The following is a 17,170-nucleotide window of genomic DNA, read 5'->3' on the forward strand; positions in this document are numbered from 1 at the left end:
GGAATTCTTAGCTTACCAGTGAACTAAATCTGAATTGTCTTGACATACCCAGTTGTTAGCTTTAACTTTCCTTTGCTAACAATGTCATTATGTCCTGGAGATGATGTCAGATCACTTGGAAGAAGGCAGTGGTTTAAGTATGTGCCATCTTGTGTTAGTCACAAGAGCCTCTAAGCCACATGGAGGGGGATTGGCAAGATCAGAAATTATACATGTGTCCCACTTAGCATTCTTAGGACAGAGCCTCCCTTCATCATTAGTGGAAGCTGAGAAAACTGTAGTGTTACAGGGTTTTCCTAAAGTTGAAAGTCCATAAATTCCAACAATCTCTGATGACTGGTTCTTATGAGACCAGGTCTCTAAATGTAAGTTAAAGCATGGAATGGGGTCTGCTCACAAGTGTTTAGTCCAGGTCCAGTCTTGTGCCAGGTGCTTTAAGAGAGATAAGAAAAGAAAATATATGATCCCTAGATGCTTAGATCTAGTTAGGGAGACCAGACCTTAGGACTTATACCAGTACCAACAAGTAGAGAACAAGACTCTGGCCCTAGAAGTCAAAGGGCAATTGCTATAAGCAGAGGTGGTTGAAGAAGGTGCCTGGAGGAGATAGGTCTTGGAGCTGGACATGTGATAGTAACAATAATAAGAAGGTCAGTATTTCTGATTTGCTATTCATTAATCTCCAAGTTAAACATTTAGAGACAATTATTTATTTCATTCTTGAAATGAGTCTATGAGGTAGGCATTATTTTGCTTATTAGTAGATGAAGAAATTGGAGCTTGGTTTTTGTCCCAGTGTCAAACACTGGTTAGTCTCAGAGCTGAAATTCCCACTCTGTTCTTTCTGACCCTAGAGCAAGTACTCAGAACCATCAGGCTGCCCAGAATCTTTAGATTTGAAGAAGATTTTGTATTTGAGTCAGTGAAGAGGTCATAAAATAATATTCTGGTTAAGAGGAACAGAACAATGAGATTACAGAGGCTATAGTAACTAACCTGTCTGGGTTGCTTATATGTCTCTTTTTCTCAGAGCAGTTGTTTTTGGTTGGGGAGTTAGTGGAGATGATAAAATTGCATAGTTTTTATCAAAGTTCCTCTTTAAAAAAACACCATACAACTGTGAATTGTATTATTATAATGTAAAATAATTATAGTAATATAAATTATTACTGTAATAATTTACTCAGTAATAAAATTGAACAATATAAAACTACACCTAATCATGGAAAATCTTGAATGTCAAGTTGGAGACATCACCCTTAATGGTATAATTTGCAGAAAGTTCACTGGGCAGTAGAGAAAGTATAGGGAGTCAGAGAGGGAGAAGGAAGAGATGTACAGGTGAGGAATGCATTATAGTGGTCTCAAGGGATTTCTGTGAGTACTTTTTTTTTTTTTTAGAATACAAAGCTTTTATTTAAAATGATTCATGAGCTAATTTTTCCCTCCAGGGTTGCTATACCACTGAGTACTTTATTGTAAGCCCTTTTCATTTTTTTATTATAAGATAGTGTCTCACTAGTTGCTAAGACTATGATTGCAGGCATGTGCCGCTGCACCTTGCTCATATGCTAATTTTGATTTCAAGTTCTAATCAACTAATCCTAAGAGAAGAAAACTGCTTATTGAATATTTCTTAATAGTTGTTTACATAATGTAAACTGATAAATCTAAGGCATGAAAATATTTCTAATTCATATATAATCTAACTATCTTTTTAAAAAATATCTTTATTTTATTTATTTATTTATTTATTTATTTATTTTTTAATGTGGTGCTGAGGATTGAACCCAGGGCCTCACATTGCTAGGCAAGCGCTCTACCACTGAGCCACAACCCCAGCCCCCTAATCTAACTATCTTATAGTTTGAAATTCCTCTGCAATAATGCCAGTTCAGATAATTATAATAATGATAAATACAATAAAAACAAGTGTCCTACTATTATATATTACCGTCACTATTATTACCATCACTGCTACTAATGAACACCAGATGTTTAATAGGATCTACACTATTCCATGGATAGTTGTGTTGTGTTCCCGGCGACTTAAATACTCAGGGGTCACTCCAGGGAAACTGAAATAATTGGGCTGTGTGAAGTAACCACACAAGAGAAAGAAATACCTTTTTCTTTGGGGGTGCTGTGACGGCTTCTCTGACCTTAAGGGTCTGCAGAAAGAAAGAGAGAGCATGGGCTGACCCCTTTTATTGAGGAGAAGCCATTCAAATGAGACAAGGAGTCAGGTTTCAAGGGGCTGAGTCTAGCTTCATGATGTCTGCTGTCAGCAGGTTGACTGACATCTAGGAAGGCCACAACCAAAGGCAGAATAAGAGAAGGAGACACACAAAAGGCATTTCCATGGAACATTCAATTCCAAATAGGGCAAGGTGTAATATCACAAAGGAACAGGTGAGCGTAGCTACCTGACTACCAGGTGAGCGGGGCTACTGTCTATGATTACCTAGGGAACCAGATCACAAGGTGACTGACAATACCACACCCATCAAAAGGGGAGACAAACGCTGGTCCCACTGGTCACGTGTTAGGTTGGCCGCCCGCAAGATGGAACACAGAAAGACAACAGATAGCTTATTCAGAGAGAAGATTGATGGCTGGAGGAGAGATGGGTAGATGCAATGGGAGGGTGGATAGATAAATACAGGACAAAGTGAACATAGCTAAATGCTTCTTGAAGAACCTAGGTAGAAGGTATCTGGATATTTACTTAAACAATTCTTTGAACATTGATGTATGTCTCAAATTTTTCATAATAAAAATATAGGGGGGATAAAGCAATTGGAGAGCAGTTCTTGGGCTGGGTTTCCAAGCAGGATAATGAGACATAAAAATATGACAGACTAGCTATTCACCAGCCTTGAATATATTACTCTCTATTGTACAGTCTGGGCCTCTACAGGTCCTTGGCCCTCACAGTTCTGCCAACCAGGAATCAGTTGACTCCTAATTATTGTCTAAACACAACCATATTGAACATAAAACAGGCTATAATTATAATTCTTGTCTTTATAGAGGTCTTGTCTTGTGTTTTCAAAACAAGTGAATAAAAAATGTCTGCATGCTCCATGCACTAGCTGCCCCTTTCACAGTGGATTTGAGGGTGAAGCCAGACCTGGTTTGCCTTAGATATAGGACTGGTTCTGTGTTTCCCAAGCTGGAAAGGGCTTGTGGAGCTAGAGAGGCAGGTTGGCTTGTCACAAGGCAGGCCAAACCAGTCTTTAGAGAAGTGGGCTGGCTCTTTTCTCCCAGAATATGAACCTTTGCTGCATTCTGTGTTCCTTTTGGAAACACTAGCAGGCTTGGCCTATCTAGGGTACCCTGGGTCCCCAGGGAGGAGGATGGCTTCTTAGGCTAGATTCTTGCATTTGGCATCAGCCCAGGAGCTGGCCATGCCTTCACCATATCTCTATCCTGTTCTTGTTTTCAAAGGTTGGAAAACAAGAAGCCAAGGAGGGGTCAGGTGACAGTGTACCACCATATTTTCTTCTCCAGGTGATCGTGTTACTATTGAGCCTGGTGCTCCCCGAGAAAATGATGAGTTCTGCAAGATTGGCAGATACAATCTGTCACCATCCATCTTCTTCTGTGCCACACCCCCTGATGATGGGAACCTCTGCCGATTCTACAAGCACAATGCTGACTTCTGCTACAAGTGAGTGCCCACCATCCAGCTGTGCCATTTGGAACCTCTTTCTCTCTGTTTTTTTAGTGCTCTTTCTTCTAGTTTCCTGTGGTGATTTCAGCTCAAATTTTAAACATGGGGCATTTCCCTGGCAGGTGTGCCCTTCTTGGTGGTACTGATGAAGGGACTAAAATTGACTCACAGTAATTGGTTTATCATCTTTTAGTTTGGAGCAAAAATAGAAAATTGCAACTCAAATCACTTGAGCCCTATAATCATCTTGGAGAGAATTTGCCATCATCCATCCTTCATTTTGGTTTCTTCTACAGCCACCAGAAAGGGAAACTATAACAGTAACCTTGACAACAACAGCAAACAGTGACAGTGAGGCTTACTGAGGAGGTGTAGTGTGGTGCCAGGGCTTGAGTCTTGGCATCCTGGATTCAGGCCCTCCTTGTGAGTGACTTTGGGGAGATGATTTAACCTTCCCCTGCTTCACTTTTTAATCACCAGAAGACTAGAGAGGGCAGTGCATGTAAAGCCACATCTACTATTACCACACGCCTGCCTTTACGCTAATAAGTGCTTTATATGTGAATCTTATTTAACCTTCCCAGGAGTAATGGTGAGGTGGGCACTGTTTTGCACTTTTTTTTAAATATATTTTTTTAAGTTGTTGATAGACCTTTATTTATTTATTGAACCCAGTGCCTCACATATGCCAGGCAAGTAAGCTACTGCTGAGCCCCAGCCCCAGCCCTGTTTTGCACTTTTTACACAAGCGTTTACTGAGGCAAAAGAAGGCTAATGGATTCAGGTACAGAGCAGAGCCAGGAGGCAGACATCCCCATGCCCTGTGTCTACTACCCTAATACAACTCATGCCTGAAATAGTCTTGAGTTAAGAAGCTGTGTTCTAGAGAAACAAGGTGTTGCATAGTCCTCATGAGTTTCTGCTTTGGAGCTCGGGGTGCTGATGGCCTCCTCTTCCTCTGACCTGACCCAAGTGTGTTTTCCTTCTATCCCAGCCTGGCCCCAGCGGTGGCTGTCAGCCAATAAAGGGCTTGTCCAATGGAAACCGTGTGCCAGTCCCAGGGGCAGTCTAACAGATCTGAGTTTTTCTAGTGCTTACTGGAAGCCTTGAGAGGAGTTGTAGGCCAGAGACCTTGTGATGAGTTTAAGTCAACACCTGGCTTACTTCAGAAGAAAGCAGGTTTTTGTGGGCCGAGTTCACCTATCAGCAAGTGGTTCCTGAATCAGCCTGTCTTTTCCTGGGCCCTTTCCAAATCAAGGTGTACCCAGTGTTTTCATGGAAGGAGGAAGAACATAGTGGTAAAGCTCAAGACTAACCACTAGTCTCTGCCATTTACTCACTGTGTGACCTCAAGCAAGTTCTTTAAATTTTATAATCTCAATATCATTGGCATAAAATGGACATTCTAATAGTATTGTTCTCACGGAACAGTTGATAAGATTTAATGAGAAAGAAATAGTAGGTACTCAGCACAAAGCCTGGTGCTCAATAAATGACACCAAGGTATGTCTTAGCCATGGTCTTGTGGTCTGGGGGATGGGGTATAGGATTAGGTCTGAGAAGGGAGCCTTGTGCTGGAGATAGGGTGGTGGTAGTTTGTAGGGAATAGTGTGTGGTAGTGAGGGGGTTCTGGTTAGTAGTGGCAATAGGAGGGTTGAAGAAGGTCTCTGGGTGTCATGTACAGCTCACCTCTCCTCTCCTCTGTTCCTAGCATAGCCCTGGGCCCTAGTCTGCTTCATGCTCCCTCTTGGCTTCTTGATCATCCTTTAACCACTTTTGTCTATTCCCCAAACACTATTGTAAAATCATCAAACTGCCTTGCTATTTATTCTCTGGTGTTTACAAAGTCCAAAAAAGTTAAGCCTAGAAAGAAATTTGGAGTCCTGTCATTCCCATTTCCTGTCAGTTCCCACTGGACAATATCGGGGAGGGAGGACCCAGTAACCTTCCCGTGGTCAATGGCAGAGGGGCTAGCCCCAGCACTCCTCATGCCTTCTGTGTTTTTGCCTCCATGCCAAGAGGTTTTCTCATATAGTTGGCTGTGTTGGGTACAGGTATGAGGAGGCAGCTTCTATCTGACGGGTAGAACTCTCAATCAGCCAGGTGACAGCCTAACTCACCACCATTCCCATCCATACCTCCACCCACTTTTCTTTGGTGTTTTTTGTTTTTGTTATTGGTCCCCCCCCCATCCTCTTCCTGTAGTACTAGGGGTTGAACCCACTGAGTACATCCCCAACATTTTTTATTTATTTGTTTTTTTGAGATAGGGTCTTGCTAAATTGCTGAGGCTGGCCTTGAACTTCCAACCTCCTGCCTCAGCCTCCTGGGTAGCTGGGATTACAGGTATGCGCCACCATGCCCTGCTCTTTGATGTTCTTATTCCAAGGGAAGTCAGAGACAAGATACCAGGAGCACTCAGTTTAGAGCCATTCTGAGCTCTGTGGGAGGCCCAGCTGTGAAGAGGCAAGCTATTGTGTCTGAGAGTGTGGAGTGGGATTCCGTAAAATGGTTTCGGAGTCTTTATTATTTCATTATAAACCTTTTTCCTTTATATGGAATCAGCACCTGTAGGGTGAGTAGGGTTTGAACAGCAGTCAGAATGAGAATGAGTTGGAGTGGGGGAAATTATGTGAGAGAAGCAGAGGGGAGGGAAGGGGGAGAAGCCAGCTGAACATAGTGTGGAATCAGGACACTGGTTCAAGTCTTGATTAGAACCAACCTTGTAACCTTGGGCAAGTCTCTTAATGTCATTGAGCTTCAGTTTCCTCTAATGTAAAATAAGGATAAAAAAAGAGCCTGTCCTTCCTGCCTGACAGGGTTATCCTGTGGATTAGATGAGATAATGGACGAGAAAACTGTCTAATCTGTAAAGCCTTTTGCAAATGTTTGCTGTCTACATCAGTGGGATTGTTGATGAGGTGGAGATGCCAGTGGATTCAGAGGTGAAAACCAAGAACCCAGTGGTGAAAGTGATATAGCATTTAATCAGCTATGTGGAACAGGCCCTGTTCCCTTCTTAACCACTCCTGGGACAGCCAGGCAGCTGCTGTCACCAGATGTGGTTTTTCTGGAATGGGGACAAGTACCAGAATGATGCCCACTGTTAAGTCACTGATCTTCAAAGCTGCTGATAGTTGAGATTGTTTGCTAAAGTGAAGCATGACACATGAAAAGTTTGAAAAGATGATGAGATGCTGGAATGTTGGCTATGTTAACCCCTTGTTAAATGAACTTCTATTAATGACAACCACTCCATACCTTAGCTTTAGTAGCACATTACAAGATAATATGGCCTTAGGTGCAGTGGCACAAGCCAATAATCCCAGTGTCTTGAAAGGCTGAGGTAGGAAGATCATAATTTCAAGGCCAGGGCCAGGGATGCATCCCAGTGGTAGAGTGCCATTGAGTTCAATCCTCAGTACTGCAAAAACAAACCAATAATAAACAAAATCACAATGTGGGTTGGGGGTGTAGCTCAATGGTAGAGCACTTGCCTAGCATGCACAAAACCCTGAGTTCAATCCCTAGCACCACAAAAGGCAAACAAATTAAAGCATGGTGTGATCACATTCACTGAAGTGATTTCTCTAAAGAAAATCATTTTCATAGGGGGAAGAATAAAATGGGTTCTGGAATCAGACATTACTGACTTCTAATTGGAATTTTGTGAGCTCTTCATTATCTTTGGACCTTTGGGGCAAGTCATTTAACCCTTTAAACTCAGTTTCCTGAATAATGGAAATAGTAGTACCCACTACAGAACTGTTCTGAGATTGACATGAGTGAATGTGTGTAAAGTGCTTAATGTATTACTCTACACATCAATAAGTGCTCAATGTTAGCTATTGTTACTGTTGTAGTGACATTGGACATATACAATATAATTTTTTTTACTTTATATATTTTTTAATTTGTTTTAATTAGTTATACATGGCAGTAGAATTCATTTATGCACTTTGCAATATCATACATAAATGGGGTATAAGTTCTTATTTTTCTGATTGTACTTATTGTAGAATCACATCGGTAATGCAGTCATATTTGTAATAAGGTAATAATGTCTCTTTTATTGTACTATCCCTCTTCTCCCTATCCCCTCCTCTCCCTTCACTCCCCTCTACCTAATCTAAAATAACTCTGTTTTTCCTTATACTGCTCCCCCTTATTGTGAGTTAGCATCCACATATCAGAGAAAATATTCAGCCTTTGGTTTTTTGGCATTGGCTTATTTCGCTTAGCATGATATTCTCCAACTTATTTATTGGCAAATGCCATAATTTCATTCTTCTTTAAAGCTGAGTAATATTCCACCGTGTATGTGTACCACATTTTCTTTATCCATTCTTCTATTGAAGGCACCTGGATTGGTTCCATAGTTTAGCTATTGTGAATTCAGCTGCTATAAACATTGACGTGGCCATGTCACTATAGTATGCTGATTTTAAGTTCTTTGGGTATAAACCAAGGAGTGGGATAGCTGGGTCAAATGGTGATTCCATTCCAAGTTTTCTGAGGAATCTCCATACTGCTTTCCATAGTGGTTGCATCAATTTGCAGTCCTGCCAACAATGTATGAGTGTACCTTTTTCTCTACATCCTCACCAACATTAATTTTGCCTCTATTCTTGATGATTGCCATTCTGAGTGGAGTAAGATGAAATCTTAGAATGGTTTTGATTTATATTTCTCTAATTGCTAGAGATGTTGAACATTTTTTCATATATTTATTGATTGATTGTATTTCTTTTTCTATGAAGTGTTTTTAGTTCTTTAGCCCATTTATTGGTTGGGTTATTTGTTTTTTTGGTGTTAAGTTTTTTGAGTTCTTTATATATCCTAGAGATTAATGCTATTATTGCTATTATACTTAACCTAGAAGATCTAACTGTGCATGATGAATGACTCCTCAGGCTTCCTGACAATGTCACCTTTGAGGAAGGGGCCTTGATTGAGCCACTCTCTGTGGGAATTTATGCCTGCCAGCGAGGTGGAATCTCCCTGGGGAAGAAAGTCTTTGTGTGTGGAGCTGGTAAGAAACAGTTGACACTTTATTATGGATGCAGTGACTGAGAATATGGGGACCCCCTTGTTCATCTTATTCCCCTTCCAAAGGCTGGGATTAGTTCTAGAATCTTTCTGAGTAGGGTAGGATTATAGTGTTTCATTCCCTCAGTGACTAGCACTTTGCTGAATAACTAAAATGTCTGCAGACATGATAATAATTAGATTTCCTAGGCAACATAACCCTTTTATTCATTTTAAGAATGAATTCTGGGGTTGGGGTTGTGGCTCAATGGTAGAGCACTTGCCTAGCATGTGCAAGGTACTGGGTTTTGTCCTCAGTACTACATAAAAAAAAATAAATAAAATAAAGGTATTGTGTCCAACTACAACTAAAAAAAAGTATTAAAAAAAGAATGAATTCTACTGGGCATTGTGGCGCACATCTGTAATCCCAGCAGCTTGGGAGGCTGAGGCACAAGGATTGCAAATTCAAAGCTAACCACAGCAAAAGCCAGGAACTTCGCAACTCATTGAGACCCTGTCTTTAAAATAAAAATACAAAATAGGGCAGGGGATGAGGTTCAGTGGCCTAGTGCCCCTGAGTTCAAGCCCTGGTATCCACCCCAAAAATGAATTCAATGATTGTTTTTGAACCTGTGACAAACCTAGGAAAATGCTTTTGATATTAAAGGAAAGGATAAGTTTTGGAACTTTGGAGTCACACCAGAAAAAGTGATGGCCAAGCCCCGTCCATGAACTGTGAATGCAGAAGTGAATGAATGTATATTTTTTTCCTAGGGGAGCTTATAAAGTTGGTTTCAAGGGTGTGTACAAAACATGAACCCAAAAGATATTCTTTTTTGCTCCATTTTGTGGTTCTAGATTTTATATTAAAGCCACAGTGTCACCTAATATGCAGATTCTGTGGCGAAACAGGTGATTTGGGGCTAGTTCTTGGATACCTGAATATCCTGAAGATGGTCAACCCAGAGAGCCACCCGACTTAAGGATTCCCTCCAGAGGATCCTTGGAGGACATCCAGAAAGGGTATTTCTCATGGGGAAATATGATGATTTCTTATGAAGTTTAGGGTAGGAAAACATCTGAACCTTCTGGTTCTAATTTGCTGAAAAAGTATAAATCCTCTGGGTCTTTGAATTTATCTTCAAGCAATGCCCAAGTATAAGTGGAAAATTTATAGTGCTGAGTTATAAGAAAATCAAGTATAACCTAGTGCTAGGAGCATGTTTCATATAGAGAACATTTACCTCTGCATTCACAAACAGTTGTTAAGGTCTTAATATATGCCAGGTGCTGGGCTAAATGCTAGCAACACAAAAGATGCAATTCTTGGCCATGGCCTGGGCAAGGGAATGAGCTGATATATAATAATACACAAACTTCTCCCTTTTTCTGTTTTGTTTAGGGCCAATTGGGCTGGTCACTTTGCTCGTGGCCAAGGCAATGGGAGCAGCTAAAGTTGTAGTGACTGGTAAGATTTTCTTAAAATCTCCTTGAGGGTGAAACAGCTGGACCACAGTTTAGGGCGGAGGCATGAGATACATTCCCTTCCTGTGTTAGTCTATTTCCTGTTTCTGTAAAAAAGATAAAATAAATACTGGAGACTTGGTACTTTTAAAGAAGAGGTTTATTTAGCTTACCATTTGGAGGTTGAAAGTCCAAGATTGGGCAGCCCCATTAGTTTGGCCTCTGGTGAGGGCCCCTGGGCCCATAGCATCACAGTGGCTGGAGCATGTGTGAAAGAGATCATATGATGAGACAGGAGACCAGAGAGATTCAAAGGTCAGACTCACTACTTTCAGGAGAATTAACTCACTCTGCAAGACCAGCATTAATCCCTTCTGTTGGCAGCATTCCCAAGAACCTAATTACCTTGTACTAGGTCCCACCTCCAAACTACCGTGTAGAATACCAAGCCTCTGGCACATGAACTTTTCAGGGACAAACCACATCCAAACAATGGGTTCTGATTCTAAGGGGGCTCCTTCTTTCTCTGGGTTTTAGGGTTGAAAAGTCTACATAGGTATGACCAACTCAGGATGGAGCCTTTTGTGAAAGGCGGGAGTAGCTACTCTGGAGAAGAGGTTGTGTCTCTTTCTGTGTGGACCTCCTACTTCCCTCTCAGTTCTAAAAGGAAACTTAGTTCTTGGTCTGTTTGGCCAAGCTTAGGAGATCAAGAGAATGTATTTGTATTGGGGAGTTGGTGGTGTGCATCATATACCCATCCATCCATATGTACATGCATACATAAGGTTTTATGTGTGCGTGTGTGTGTATGTAAAAAGTATGAAAATGTGTGTAGCTGTGTGGTATGTGTGGGGCTTTGTGAAGATGTAGAAGGGTATTGATTATGTGTCTTGTATGAGAAGGAATTTATGAACGTGTGTGTGTGTGTGTGCGTGTGTGTGTGTTATGTGCAACAGTATGTAGGGGTCAGAAGCACCTCTCACTACACTGGAGCTTGCACTTCTGTTTTATTTATTTTTTTCTAATCAGTCATTTGATTTCTCAGTTTAAAAGAAACTTTTGCTCATCTTTAGATCTGTCTGCCTCTCGGCTGTCCAAAGCCAAGGAAGTCGGGGCTGATTTCACTCTTCAGGTCTCCAAGGAGAGCCCTCAGGAAATTGCCAGTAAAATAGAAAATCTACTGGGGTGCAAGCCAGCTGTCACCATTGAGTGCACAGGGGCAGAGTCCTGCATCCAGACGGGCATCTATGTGAGTGGACTGCGGGCGACAAACTCTCGGGCTGCTTTGGGGAATCAGCGTAGGGCAGTGAAGGGAGCAGAAGTGAGAAGTCCCACTGTCAGGATTCTCCACCCACTGGCTGTTTGACCCCCAAGCAGAATTGGTTAGTCTCTCAGCATTTTGTTTTCTTGTCTGGAATGCAGAGATAGTAACTCTTATCATGGAGTCACAGGGTGCCCAACACAATGACAGACACACATGAATGATGTTAGTAGCTTGCAGCTTTAGGATGGGGTTGCCTTCAAGGTCATTTCGTGGTCATTAAGGTACCCTCTTGGTAAAATCATCAACAGGAGGAACAGCTAGTCATGTCTTAGTTGTGTGGTAAATCCCTATCTTGTTTTATTGAGGAAAACTGTACTTTTGGGTCACTGATACAAAGTGACAGCCATTGATTAAGTTAGTCACAAAGATGAAGTGAATTTTCAGCGCCACAGTGGCTAGTGTTGTGCTATTTCCTAGAACTGGAATGTATAAGCTGCATATGTCTGATTTGCTCCTTGAGGACCTACCCCATCAGCAATTCATGGAAACTGACAGGTGTTGTAGGTAAGGGGAGGGAGGAGCAATGACAGATCAGAGAATGAGGAAGAAGGGAGAAAGAGAATAACTTCTAGATTCCAAATCTTACTGTATGTCAGGTCCTCTTCTGGGTACTTTATATACATGAGGCCTAATCTGTGCAATAGCTCTGAAAATCATTTATCATTTTATGTGGAGAGGGTCCTGTAGACTTTGCTTCAAGCATATGACTGTAAGTGGTTGAGTCAGGTTCAAGCGCATCCTGCCTGCTCTAGGGCCTGCGCTTCCCCTATTCTGCCCTGCTGCTCAGGAGAGGAAGGGAAAGTGTAGATGAGCAAATGTGCTAGGATGGGAGGGCTTAGGCTGGGGAGGCAGCAGGCCAGGGACCCCTGCCCCCACCTTCCAGACTGCTTCCTCCCAACAGTGTGGGCTTCTGCCTTCCTTCTGAGTCACACAAGGTTACTTTGCAGCATGTGAGATATTCTGGGTAAACTCACACCTACAGCTGTGGCATACCCTCAGGCCCAGCATCCTGGAAGAGCTACCTAGCCCTTCTCCTACCAAAATGCCCAGTGGCATTGGGGGCTAAGGAATGGAGCAAGTAGGAGCAAAAGGAAGGAGCAAGTAGCATTTTACCCTGTCCTGAGTTACAACTGGAATGAGCTAGCCCTCTGGTCACTGGTATAGACAGGTTGCCATATGGGAAAGGGCAAAGAGAAACCAAAACTCAGATGATGGGATGTGTGTCATCTCCATTTGTTGCCAGTGGGGGCCTGTCTTCTAGGATACTTGAGGTTGGCATGGAGGTGAATGTAATCCTATGGCCTTACCAGGCCTGAAGAGATGTCTGATCTAGGGAGTAGCACCAAATATAGACATACCTGAGCATCACTTTCCTGCGCAGGTGATAACTGCATGGTGTTTGGGGGGAGGTATGGCATTATGCCTTGGGGTAGAATTAATGTTACCTTGGTCCAGACATCACACCCACAGCAGAGTGGTCAGGTAGTCTGAGCATTCCTTGACCTATGATCAGCAATTGCTGGACCCTGGCATCCTGGAGTGGCTAGTTTGTGGTAGAGAATTGCTAATGGGGAAGAAGTTTTCCTGGAAAATTTCTCAGTCAATAGCTTTTGTGGCTTACCCACAACTTTGACCCCTTTCTCCCATATTCCAATGTGAACAGCAGCATCTTCCTGATTCATGTATGTTCCCTGGTGGCTTGTAAGTAATTCTGTGTATCAATAAAAACACAAAACAGCCAAATGTTGAGACCACACTAGCTGAGCACTGTGATTGTTACACACAAGAGACTGGCTGAGAGGACAAGTCCAACTCAGAAGCCCAGTGCTAGGAGTCAGTGCACATGGCTGCAACCTAGAGCCCTACCTTTGCTCCTGGCACTGCAAGCCTCTCTTCATGGTGTATCCTTCCCCTCCAAGAGTGGATTGGGCCATGTGCCTTTGTGTAACTCTGTTTATCACTTAGAATAGTTCTGGTAAGTGCTTGTTGCTCCTTCTGACTATCATGAAAACTTAACCGTGAATGGACTGTCCATTTTTCTGTCTCTCACAATATAGAGCACAGTGATCCCCAGAAAGCTCTGGAGGAGGCACAATATTCACGTGGAGTTACATGAAAATTGTCAGGAAAAATTCTGCCACCTCTGACCCTCCTTTGAGAGGTCCAGGGAGTATGTTACTAGAGTCTATAATTCCATGTCCTTAGCAGAGCACTCATTTTCCAGATAAATATTCAGGGAAGACCAAATCCATTATGACTGGGACTATTGGGATGAATGCCTCTGGAACAAAAACATTTCTGCAAACCTGCTTATAGGAAGATGCTTTTAAACTTTATAATTCCAAAAGCCCATTTGTACAGTAGCTGGTAGTTTTTTACTTTTGGTGAGGTCAGAGGGTTGTTGCTTAGAGGTGTGTGAAAGGCCTACCTTGTGGAGGGGTGGTCTGCAGGAAGAGCAAGTGTCAAGACATGGAAATCGGGCTGGGGTTGTGGCTCAGTGGGAGAGCGTTTGCGAGGTGTGAGGCACTGGGTTAGATCCTCAGCACCACGTAAAAATAAATAAATAAATAGAGAAATAGATAAATAAAATAAAGATATTGTATCCATCTACAACTAAAAAAATTAAAAAAACAATACTGATGCCAGTATTTGGTGCTGTATTTATAATGCTTTGGAAGATGTTCTCTTGGTCAAATGTTATTTAAAGATGATAATGTTTGCTCTGCTGCTTTGTTGAGTTTTTTTCTCATGTTCTGCAGCATAGCAGGACTCATATTCTCTGAAATTTTTGGATATTCACCTGATGCAGTCAGAAGACATTTGTGTGACAGTAGTGTGTTAACAAAAATTGTATATCCACGTTCTCTTACCTTCTGAGTTTTCCTGGTTTTACTTTCTCTTCAGGCCACTCGTTCTGGTGGGACTCTGGTACTTGTGGGAATGGGCTCTGAGATGACCACTGTACCCTTAGTGCATGCAGCCGTCCGAGAGGTGGATATCAAGGGCGTATTTCGATATTGCAACACGTGAGTATGTTGTGGGTAAGCCAGGGTGGCCAGCTGCCAGCAATACCGGGGCAGGCCCCACACTGACTCTGGGACCTGTTTATTCATGAGGGGCACTCCCTGACCACACTGACTGCTGTGTGATATGATAGAGATCCAAAGAGAGAACATGTACTTCTCAAACAGAGGGAGGGACATACAGGGTAGGGATTTTGAAGCATGCTCTTATTAGATGTCTGCCACTCATCATTCAGCCCTCTCTTTTCTTTTTTCTTATGAGGCCAGACATCCATTTTCCCTCTTTAATGGGAAGAAGGAGAGAAAGGAAGACAAAAGAGAGAGAGAGAGAGAGAGAGAGAGAGAGAAGAAATCAAGTCCCTTTGCCCTCATTTCTGAATTCCAGGGCCCATCCTGGGGAACTAGGGCCTTAATTCACCTCACCCTTGTTCCTCACCTTCAGCCTTTCCCCTTTGAGGCCCCACTGTCTGGGACATCCTGCTCTAGCAATGTCCCTTACTCCCAGCTTAAGAATCTATAATTCCATACCTTCAGCTAAATACCATTTTTCCAATAAGCTCTGCCAACCTGAACTGGCAATGTTGTGACTTGATTATTCTGAACTGCCTCCCTGAGGCCTGCTGCCTTTTTGTAGCGGCCTCCATAGTCTTTCTCAGGCCTCCATAATCTTTCTCATTCAGCCTAAGGGATTCTAGGTTTCATGGTAGGCATTGCAAAATGAGGGAATAGGAGGTAAGGAAGCAATTGGAAACAGTCTTTATGCCTGCAAATTACAAGCCACAAAGTCATTTCCTGTTGTTGGTCTGTAAAATTGGCCTTGCTGAAGCACAGCACTAGAAAGAAATATGGCCAAGCAGTTCTTACGCTTGATACCTTTGGGGACCTGGCCTTTTGTTTCTGAAGGTTGAATGTAATGCTTGTATCTTTTACAGGTGGCCAATGGCGATTTCGATGCTTGAGTCCAAGTCTGTGAATGTAAAGCCTTTAGTCACCCATAGGTTTCCTCTGGAGAAAGCCATGGAGGCCTTTGAAACATCCAAAAAGGGATTGGGGATAAAAGTCATGCTCAAGTGTGACCCCAATGACCAGAATCCCTGATGTGAATTAAGCTGTACCCTCATCCCCCTCTCAGCATCTCAGGGCTAAATGGCTGGGGAGGGATCTGCCTTGAATGCAGAACTTTGTTTCAAATGGTAAGAATAATTAAAATAATTCATTATAAAGAGAGAGTCTTATAGAGGAGTTCGTGTGCCTTAAAGACACAAATAGGGATGGTTTTGGGAAACTTGTAGCCAGAATGACCTGCTCATGCTGAACAAAGTTCAGCAAGTAAAGCAGAGCTTAACAAGCAGCCACTGAGAACTCTTCTTCTATCCGGGCCTTCTTTGGGTAAGGAGACAAATATGGCCTTTGGGTTCCTGTTTCCACTATGACTGGCTGGGGAATGGGAGCTGAGTTATGAAGAGACAACTTTATCAAGACGTACCCAGCCCCAAGGCTGATTTTCAGGGTCTGGGTTGAGAGTTATCAGCAGTTGTAGTTCAGAGCACAGTTCCCTGTGGTTGACGATAAAAGGAGAATAAGAAAAGAGACTATAACTTCCTGGGTCTAGTGTAATTTTTAACCAACCACATGAATAAAATAAAAATCTCATGTGAGGTCAAACCAGCTTGCATTCCCCAAATGTAGAACTAGTGAGAACACATCTCAGCTCTATAGATTGCCCCTACAACTCCTGAGAATCTTGTCATTCCATTTGCAAGGTAGAGAACTCATTCCCAACTCTCTCCACCCCTATCCTGAGGTATGGTGCCTGTCACTAGGCAACCAGGAGGCTCCCACCTAAAGACAGTGGCAGGAAGTCATTAAATTATGCTTCCGACCAGCCCAGGAGGATTTGGCCAGCATACCTGACTGCCTGATTTCCCTACCTCATAGCCTTAGCCTCCCCTCCTAGGCTCACTGAATGATGATTATTAGACAATTCCATTAATTCTGATTGTTGTAGACAGAAAACTTACCTCTTCTCATAGCCAGTTAAGGCTCTTGTCTCTTCCCATCTGTTGGAAGGATATCTCCAAACTTGTCTTATTTTAGTCATGGAGTTTTTCCTGTATATGGTTTGAATCCAAATCGCAACATGTTTCCTTGTGATTTTGAGATTATTAATCAAGGGTAAGGCTGTAGTAATAGCTATGACAATGGCAACCTTTTTTCCCCCTTGCTTCAGTGGTGGGTGGAGGGAGAGTCTGAAGATGCTTGAGTTTTCTTATATCCAGGGAAGGCCATGGACAATGCCTGGAATTCCTCAAACTGGTTCAGTTAATAAATTCTGTTGCTGATATGTGAGTCCTGCTGCCATTTATGCCTCTTTAAGGAAGAGTGGACTTAGATTGCCTATTGAACAGAAGGAATAATCCCAGGACTTTTCCAGAGGACCCATTTTCTGCACTAAATACAATTACATTGACTGCTGGAAATTTGCATAAATCTTCTATAATCCTCACAGCAAACCAAATGTATAATGACTATTTACAGATAAGGAAATAGAAAAAAGTAATTTGATTAAGATCACACACTGCTTTTCTTTTCTCAGAAGAAGGGAGGGATGGGGAGACTTCTGTGCACACACACTTAGCATCCATGCAGCCT

General features: G+C 42.4%; 1 protein-coding gene across 1 annotated transcript in view; it reads left to right on the top strand.

The window, feature by feature from the left end:
* The window catches only part of Sord (sorbitol dehydrogenase), a 34,490-nt gene extending 18,330 nt beyond the window's left edge, over window positions 1–16,160 (top strand). Inside the window, exons 4-9 of the mRNA XM_076848529.1 lie at window positions 3,514–3,673; window positions 8,590–8,708; window positions 10,110–10,175; window positions 11,245–11,420; window positions 14,400–14,521; window positions 15,451–16,160. Coding sequence (XP_076704644.1) covers window positions 3,514–3,673; window positions 8,590–8,708; window positions 10,110–10,175; window positions 11,245–11,420; window positions 14,400–14,521; window positions 15,451–15,616 — 809 coding nt within the window. The 3' untranslated portion in view covers window positions 15,617–16,160. The remainder of the gene's footprint in view (window positions 1–3,513; window positions 3,674–8,589; window positions 8,709–10,109; window positions 10,176–11,244; window positions 11,421–14,399; window positions 14,522–15,450) is intronic.
* The last annotated feature ends 1,010 nt before the right edge of the window (window positions 16,161–17,170 follow it).

The sequence above is a fragment of the Callospermophilus lateralis genome, chromosome 3, assembly GCF_048772815.1.
Source record: "Callospermophilus lateralis isolate mCalLat2 chromosome 3, mCalLat2.hap1, whole genome shotgun sequence".
Classification (NCBI taxonomy): domain Eukaryota; kingdom Metazoa; phylum Chordata; class Mammalia; order Rodentia; family Sciuridae; genus Callospermophilus; species Callospermophilus lateralis.